Here is a 9,242-nt window from a genome sequence, read left to right as displayed (position 1 = left end):
ACTTCGCTCATCATAGCAGAAAAGGCACAACAGTAAGAGTGGTCTGGTGCATGAGAGGGCCAAGTACATCATGGCAGCCAGCCAGGAAGCAGAAAGCAGGCACAGAAACAAGGCTGGACTATCACCTTTAAAGCCTTACCCCAGTGACCCATCCACATCAACCAAGCCCCACCTTCTAAAAGGTTCCACAGCCTCTAAAACAGCACCACAGCTGGGAAACAGGGGTTCAAACATGAGAGCCTGAGGGGCAATGTCACATTCCCATCAAAACATCATAGCAAAAGGGATCCTTTCCCCAAGGTGTAATCCTTATCAGGAATAACTTTGGGTGTAGGAGAGATGGCTCCATTGGTAACAGTGCCTGTTGTGCAAACATGAGAACCTGAGTTCAAATCCCAGCACCCACATAACTAGCTCAGCATGGCTGTACCTGCCTGTAACCCCAGCACTGGGAGGCAGAGATAGGTGAGTCCTAGGAATTCAGCAACTATCCAGCCTAGCCTAAACAACAAACTTCCAATTCAGAGATCCTGTCTCCAGGCAACAGAGTGGGGAGAAATAGTGGGAGATAACCAATGTCCTCCTCTGTCTTCCACATGTACACACCCAGGTGCACACACTCACATTCACAAGCATGCACCACACTATAAACACACACACACACACACACACACACACACACACACACACACACACACATCACTTCTTTTTTCTTTTTCATTTCAAAGGTGGGTATGTGAACATCCACTTTCAGGAAAATAGAGTAGATACATTCTTCATACACCTCCCAAAATAAAAATTTAGGGTCATTATATATAAAATAAATATAAGAAAATATAGATAAGGCAACAGAGTGGATAGCAATTTCAAAACTTAAGGAAAGAAATGATGAGGTCCACAAATATTCCTTTGCCCTCATCTCTTCCAAAATTGACAGTGAGGTAGTCAATAACCCACACACACTACCACTAAGCAAAGATCATAAAAGACCCCAGAAATCTGCTCTCCTATCCAAAGGGTCAGGACAGATATCCAGAGAAACAATTTTTTACATGGTAACTGCTTTACTGCATTACCAAAAGTGCCCCCCTACCAGTAAAATGGGAAGCACAGAGAAAAAGCTGCCCATGAACTGTCGTGTAGAACAATATAAATGATCTGATATGAACAAAGAGAAAAGAGCTCCAGAGACCTATGGAACAAAGCCAAATATCCTGCATTCAAGATCCAAAATGTGAGCAAATTTAGCAAGAGACATAATTGAAGAAGCCTAGTGAGTCTCAAACAGGATAAGCCCAAAAAAATCCACATCTATACACAGCATAAAAAAAAGTCATGCAAACCAAGAAAAAAACAAAGAATCACAAAACCCAACAGAGAAAATGACCCATGGAGGAAAAGTAAATGACATCAACTCACTCACTAAAACCTACAAAAGCCAGGGGAAAACTGTGGGTAAAGGAACATCATTAACCCAGAATGCTGTACCTAGTAGAACTAATCTGTAAGAGATGAAGACAAAAACAATACTTTTATATAAAAAGTTAAGACTATGTCTCAGGCAGACCTACCTTAAAAGGACTAATGAGACATGTATTGCTTAGTTTTCTGTCAGCTTGACAAAAACTATAGTCACTGGGGAAGAAGGAACTTTAGGTAAGAAAATATCTCCATCAAACTGGCCTATAGGCAAGTCTGTGGGGGCATTTTCTTTAATGATTGATATAGGCAGGCCCAGCCCACCGTAGGTGCTGCCACCCTTGAGCAGATGGTCCTAGGAAGTGTAAGAAAGGTGTCTGAATGTGAGTCTGAGAAGCAAGCAGCATTCTTTCATGGACTCTGCTTCAGTATCTGCTTCTAGGTTCTGCCTTGAGTTCCTGTCCTGACTTCCCATCATGGTGAACAGAAAGCTGTAAGATGAAATACTCTTTTATGCCCAAGTCCTTTTGGTCATGGCCTTAATACCAGTAACAGAAAGCAAACTAATACACTGGCCCATAGCTCTGTCCTTGCTAAGGCCATGAGCCTACAGAGTGTTTAATAAAACTCAAACAACAGAGTCTGTTTTGCTCCTAAGATTCATATAGCACCAGATGAGAAACTTCCCCTTCAACATCAACTGTATGTTTCAGGCTGTATAAAAGTAAATTAAGTATAATAGCCAAGCCCAGCACTGAAGACAAATAGACTTTGTAAGAAGACAAAAAGAATCATGCACCCTGTACCACAGAAATGAAAATTCTATTCAGAGCTGTCCACATTAAATTGGAACAAGGAAAAAGCCAGTATGGTAACTACATTAAAACTATGACTAAGATTAACAGCAAATACAGAAGCATCCAGTGTAATAGAAATCCTAAGTCAGGACACAGAAGAAAACTTCATGTTTTATACTTAAAAATATATAGTTGAGACATTTACAACTAGATGGTTAAAAATACAATAATGTAGACTATAAAGAAAGCCACAAATTAAAATCCAAAATATTTTAGAACTAATAAAGTAGAAACAGACTGAGCAGAATTGAGAATCAAACTGAAAGATGGTAGCCTTAAGACAATCATGTTAAAAGAAAGTTAAAAAAAAAAAAGATTAAAGTGGTCAAACAGATGAAAGGAAAGAAATGATCCATTATACCAATGGTTGGTGTCCATGAAAATGGTGAAGAATGATGTATGCAAAGGAGAAACTGTTACTACTATAGTGATCTGAATGAGAACGACCCCCAGCCTTGACCCCCGCTCGGGGCTGTTTAGGAAGGATTGAGAGCTGTGGCCCCGTGAGGGTGTGGTGGTTTGAATAAAAATGACACATAGGGAGAGGCACTATTAGGAGGTCTGGCCTTGCTGGAGTCCCTGTGGCTTTGTTGAAGGAGGTGTGTAAATAAGGGGTGAGCTTTGAGGTCTCAGAAGCTCAAGCCAAGACTGTGTGCCATAGTCCCCTCCAGCTGCCTGCAAATCCAGATGTAGAACTCTCAGCTACCTCACCATCGTGAGAATTCCTCTGTGTGGCCCACCATGCTCCCACCATGACGACAATGGACTGAACCTCTGAACTGTAAAACCAGCCCCAATTAAATGTTTTCCTTTATAAGAATTGTCATGGTCATGGCAAACATTCATACATGTGAATTTTTTTAAATCTTTTTTTAATGGCATAGAAGAACGCTAGGGAGATGGCTGTTAATAAAGTATCTGGTGTTCAAGCATGCCTTGAGTTCAGATCCCCAGCACAAACTCAAAAAGCCAGGCACTACTGCATGAGCTTGTAATCCCAGCACTGGGAAGCTAAAGACGGGAGGCTTGCTAACCGGACAGTCTAGCCAATAAGGAAGCTCCAAGTGAGTGACCTTGTCTCAAAAAATAAGAAAAATTGAAGAGACACCCAGAGTAAAGCCCTGGCCTTCACAAGCAAGTGTACACACAGGCACATATGCACACACATGAATGTGTATACACACACAAACATTGTAAATAAGTGACAAAAAATTAATAATCAGAATTCAGATGGTGGGTCTAGCAACAAATTATAAAATAAGAAGAGTTTTAGGTATTGCACCAACATGATGTTGAGTTCCAGATAAAACGTAAGAAGTGTGGGAAAGCTTTGAGCCATTTCAGGGCCACTTTGAATTTCATTTCAGGGTTGTTTGTTTTATGAAAATCAAAACAAAATTTAAATACGGAGTGGGTGGCTCCTCTAGCACGGGTCTCTGACTGAACTGCTTATCTGTGCATTCATTCTTATTTAACAAGATTTTTACGTTTACATATTTCGGGGTGCAGGTGCCATGTTAGACACATGGAGAGCAGAGGACAGCTTGTGGGAGTCAGCTCTCCATTCCTCCATATGAGTCCTGGGAACTGAACTCGGGGACAGACAGGCTTGGTGGCAAGTCCCTTTACCCACTGAGCCATCTAAAAGCCTTGTGATCCATTCTTAACTCTGTATATATGCAAAATGTATCTGCAACACGGCTACCATTTAATATTAGCAATGGTCATGTGGCTCGTGAATAGGAATTTTTATTGCTTTTGCTAGTGAATTCTTTTTAAGAAGCAGGTACCACTTTTATAAAATAGATCATATTGGTGGGTCTATTAAACTTTAGTAGTAAATCAAACTTTTCAAAAGACATACCAAGGGAATTCTCTTATCTGAAAAATATTCCCAACAAGTTCTTCGCAGATTTATAGAGTAGGCTGGTTAGCACCAGTATTAAAGATGGATCCAGAGTTTTCTGTTGGGATTGCTCTTCCTTAACTGAAAACCTACTTTTAAAACATTGACTACAGAAGAAACAAAAGACTTAAAGTTTTCTTGCAGCAAACCGAACTAGGGGTTTGTTAAAAACACAGTACTTTTATTTCAACTCTTCCTTCCCATAATTAATTTTATTTTATTACAGGCAATCTCTCATTCAATCACTTTACTAGACACATACAGTCACTAGTGTTACATAAAATTTTATATAAAGTTAAATAAGAATTAAAAGTATAGCTAAAAGTCGAGTGGTGACCTGTGCGCAAGGTTTCACCTTGTGCACGCTCATCCCTGAGAGTTCTTTCTAGTGGAGGTTTTTCTTGGCTTTAGCCTCATTTGTGCTTTAGGGAAGACAAGGGCTCTCCTTCAAGCTTGCTTGGTGCTGCCTGACCACTGTACAACTGTGTGTTGATCCAGTGGTACCTGTCCACCCGGCGCCCAGCAGGCCTGCACCACTTAGGGTTCCTGGGCACTGGGTGGTAAGCAGTCCCCAGGAGGCCCCCACGACCATCTGCCAAATGCTTTCTACGGGGGAGGCAGAGCCACGGTTGGAAGGGCTGTTTGAAGTTTTCAACCTGGGAAGGAAAGAGACAGGAAAAACAACGTGTGAAGGTCACTGGACTGATAGATAGACAGCTCATGAGACTATGAGCCCATAACTCAGAAGTGAAGTCCTTCCAAAGAATGGGGATTACAAATTAAAATCAAAGTAAATAGCCATCTACAGAAAAATTTTCTAGCATTTTATATCCCTTAGAAATCACCATCAGTTTATATCTTTAAGAAAAATGAATTTTTTCCTTTGTTTTTATGTGTATGGATGTTTTGCCTGAATGTGTGTACCATATACATGCCTGGTGCCCAGTGAGGCCAACTGAAACCAGAAGAGAGTGTCAGATCCCCCATTGCTGGAGTTACAGTTGGTTACAAGCCATCATGTTCATGGTTATGTTCACCATTGAACCTGGGTCCTCTAAAAGAGCAGCCAGTTCCCTTCACTGCTAAGTCATCTCTCCAGCCCCTAAAATGAAGCATTAAATGAAACTAAAAATATTTAAGCTGTCTTATAATCCACCTTTAATCCCAGTTACTTGGAAAGCTGAGGTAGGAGAATCAAAAGCTTAAGGCCTGCGTGGGGAAATTAGTGAAATCCTCTCTCAAAAGGAGAAGCAATGGGAATGAGATAGAGCTGGAGAGGGGGCTCGATGTCCAAGTAGATATCTGTCATTCTAGGTTTAATTCCTAGCACCACACACAAAAAGGAAAATAAGAAACCACAAGGCATTTCAAGTGTGTGTGTGTGTGTGTGTGTGTGTGTGTGTGTGTGTGTGTGTGTATCCCTGGGTTGACCCTTACCCATTCCAAAACTGATTCCTAAAAATCATCTTGAGAGTCAGACCCTTTATAAACATCCCAAATAATTGACCAAGATGTTTCATAACACTCTGAAAAGACATTATTATAGAACAGTTCATCTTCCTATGCAACTGAACCCTAGATGGAAGAGGTCTTTCCACAAAATGAAATGTCATAGTTTTAAACTGTTACACACACACACACACACACACACACACACACACACACACACTCACTTTTTAAAAAAACTGAAGGGAAATGTTTTCCAGTAATTTAACAAAAGTTTAATATGTTTCTGACCCATAATATATGATAATACATAAGGACTTCAAAAGATAGATGAAAGTTCATAAAACAATTTTAATAATTTCATTAGTGCTATCTATTACAGGGATTATTTTTCCAATTTCTTGTTTTTTATGAGAACAGGCCAATTTTAGGGGAAATGGTAAAGCAGATAGTAGAGCTAGTGAGAAATTTAAAAACACAGTTTTCTACTAGGTACTTAAGCCATATATTGGGAATCAATAAACTATCCATATTTAATGGCCTGAAATTCCATGTCTGAGATTCAAGTCTTAAGAAATAACTTCAAGAAGAAAAAAAAACAAAACACCTAGTTTCTAGAATGATATCAAATTTTAAAGTTTTGTTTGTTTTGGTTTTTTAATAAAGCAAAGTGGAAGAATTTTAAATATTGGTTGGTAATTGCTAAAAAGAAAACAAAGTTTTTGAAAGTTAGCATAAGTGGTCAAGATGAAAGTATGCATACAAATTATTGACAGAAATTTCTTCAGATTTGTTTTTTTAAATGGGTCATGAGATCAACTTAAGACACCTGTAATTATCTACCGAACACAGTCAGAACTACTGCAGTGGGAGGCTCCTGGTAAATATTAACATTGTTTCATGCAACATATTTCCATATAAATGTGCATCTCTATTGATGGGTTATAATTCTACTGGTTTTGATGTTTTGAATGTTATGATTTGTGGATAAGCTACCTTGAAACTGGCTATGACTTTTTTTTAAAGGTTTTTTATTATTGTTTTGTTTTGAGAATTTGCATTAGTACCAAATGAAAGTGTTCTAGTCTTTCTTAAATAGTCTAGGCTTTCTCTAAATGATGTGTCATTTTGATTAATAAAACCTACTAACATGAGTGAGGAGGAATACACCTCTAATCACAGCACTCAAGCAGGTGACAGGCAGAGGATCAGAAATTATGGGACAGCCTGTGCTATTTAGGGATTCTTAAACTTAGAAACAAAACCCACTAACTATTACAACTTAACCTGAAGGAATGTAAGTGGAAGGAAAGCCAGGTGCTTTCAAGGACTATGTGAGGAAGCAGGACCACAGAAGAGCATGTCTCTTGTAAGAACTCAGTCAAGCGGTGACAACACTCAGGGTGGAGGACAGAAAAGACTCTGCCAAAATGCTGACACTGGGCAGAGGGCTTTTCTCTGTCATTTCACTACTTCCTGCTCTGTTTCTTGGGAGCATGAGAATAGAATGGTGAACCACACACAACCTGGTAGATGCTCTTGGGATTGCTGACTTTAGGAATGACTCGGGGCTCCCTGCCACAGCTTTCTTCATCAGAGGACGTTCCAGAAGAGCAGTCTGCAGTGGCCCTGTTAACTGCATAGCTGATGTGCTGAGCTAGTTCCCAGTTCTCCCATCTGCCTCTAAAAGAAGCAATTGTAAAGGGATGCTTCTTTTCACCATACCTAAGTAGGAAAAGAAAATATTCATCAGAGACTAACCTTCCCACAAATCCGATCTCTTTGTCTGGAGACACCATACTAACTTTAACTTTTAAAAAGCTATTTTCAAAGAGCCTGGCTCTTTTAAAAAGCAAACTGATTAATTATAAAATAAAAATATTAAATAAAAAAGAAAGAAAGTGGAAAAAAAAGCAAACTGAAGGACAATATACTCGGAAGCTACTAGGATATTACAATTACTGAGCATATCCTGTAACAGCTATTCCATTTAATTGGTCAGAAAAAGAAAACCAAAAAAAAAAAAAAAAAAAACAAACAAACAAACAAAAAAACACCTTTTTGTTACTTTTGGGTCAATTTAATGGACTGAATTGTCCTCATGTTAGATGAATCCCCGGCCTTCCTGGTGTTTCCTACAGTTCTGAAAAGTTGTAAATCTGCAGTATGCAAAAGGTTGTATTGACCCAAGTCACACTGCAAATCCACGGCCAGGCCTTTGTGCTTGCCAGTTCAACCATCCCTAATGGAAATGCCTGTTGTCTAGTAAAAGTTTGCATCTGAAACCATGATCAAATAGTGTCCTAGTTGCTAAGCCAATGCTCTGGGCATCATCTTTCACAAAGGTACATAGAGCTGACCAAACAACCTAAGTTTCCTAGGGGTCACCAAGCACACAAACCATGAAATTACTCACCTACAGCACACCTCAAAGGGATCGACCCATATGGTCAACTCCTTTGGAAGTCCCAGGTGAAAAAAATTCACATTACTCTCAGAACAAGCCCTTTCTAAAATAGGGTCTTTATTCTCATTGTTGTTTATCCTGATACACCTGAGGAGGACATAAAGGAGGAAAAGGGTAAAGAAGGCATGTTGGCAGGACCTTCTGCAGGAAATCACACGTCATGGGGACAGCCCTTGCCTTACCCACATATTCTCCCCATCCTCCCCTACCCTCCATGCTTACAAATGGAAATAAAACTTCATTAACTTGTGTTACGGTGACTCAGAATGGGTGTCACAACATTAAAGCACATTGTTAGATCACCAGATTTCACGGTCTCTCTTTAATGGCAAACAGATGACAAATTGTGTAATGCACCTCACTTACAGGTCTTTAGTGTTCAACTATATCACACCTCTTTATTTTAAACCCATGTTCAAACAAATTAATAGGAGCTCATAAAGCGTCCCTTACTCAGAGACAGACAGAAAATGTTGCATTTTCCTAGCAGATGCTATCGCTGGCTCCTTTCCCTGGGACATATGAGCTCTCACCTAAAAGCCTGGCCCTTCGAAGGGCAGTCAGGGTGCCAATGACCTCGGTACTTTTCAAACAAGATGGTCATCAGCTTTAGTGCAAAGGCTTCTATCTGTTGTGCACTCAGTTTCTCGTGTTTTTTCACCAATCTTGTGACAAAAAAAACTGCTGTTGCAATTTCATCTCTCATGATTCCAAAGCAGTCTGTGTGGAGACCTGAAAGCATGAAAGGAAGCAAGAAGGAATCACAGAGGGGTCAAGGTTTAGTTTATCAGCAATATATCAACGTGGACTTCGTTTTTGTTTTGTTTTGTTTTGGTTTTGGTGGGAAAGGGGGGGCCGAGTCCTCAGTGAACTAACACATCAACCCAACAACAAAACCAACCACCTATTCTTCAACCTTCCTGTTCTCACACTTTTCCAAAAGAAAAGCCATGTTTGTAAAAGTTTAAAACACGTAAGCAATCAAGACGCAACTTAAGTACAAAGCTGCTAATGTGGATAGTAGGTTACACCAGCAGTCACTTTTTAAGAATGTACTTACAAAGAGTCCAGGGTTCAGGGGACTTCAGTTGGAAAATGTGGCTTACAAAAATTGCACACTGAAAGTTAAGATTAATAAAAAAACACA

General features: G+C 39.7%; 1 protein-coding gene across 1 annotated transcript; it reads right to left on the bottom strand.

Annotated features, from left to right (window-relative positions):
- Positions 1 to 4,595: 4,595 nt before the first annotated feature.
- Positions 4,596 to 8,801, bottom strand: Btg4 (BTG anti-proliferation factor 4). The gene is made up of 4 exons (XM_036192013.1): positions 8,629 to 8,801; positions 8,045 to 8,182; positions 7,155 to 7,353; positions 4,596 to 4,838 (listed from the first exon to the last, which is right to left on the bottom strand). The coding sequence occupies exons 1-4, from the start codon at positions 8,799 to 8,801 to the stop codon at positions 4,596 to 4,598; spliced, it is 753 nt and encodes a 250-aa protein (XP_036047906.1).
- Between the last annotated feature and the right edge of the window lie 441 nt (positions 8,802 to 9,242).

This window comes from Onychomys torridus, chromosome 7 (assembly GCF_903995425.1).
Source record: "Onychomys torridus chromosome 7, mOncTor1.1, whole genome shotgun sequence".
In the NCBI taxonomy this organism is placed as follows: domain Eukaryota; kingdom Metazoa; phylum Chordata; class Mammalia; order Rodentia; family Cricetidae; genus Onychomys; species Onychomys torridus.
This window is presented reverse-complemented; position numbering and strand designations above follow the sequence as displayed.

Excerpts from the sequence above, each read along its gene's own strand:
- Btg4 (XM_036192013.1), bottom strand. The coding sequence starts at position 8,801 with ATGAGAGATGAAATTGCAACAGCAGTTTTTTTTGTCACAAGATTGGTG. Across the intron at positions 7,354-8,044 it reads CCCTTTGAGGTGTGCTGTAG|GTATGGTGAAAAGAAGCATC; the intron begins GTGAGTAATTTC and ends TTTCCTACTTAG. Across the intron at positions 4,839-7,154 it reads ATCCCAAGAGCATCTACCAG|GTTGAAAACTTCAAACAGCC; the intron begins GTTGTGTGTGGT and ends TTTCCTTCCCAG.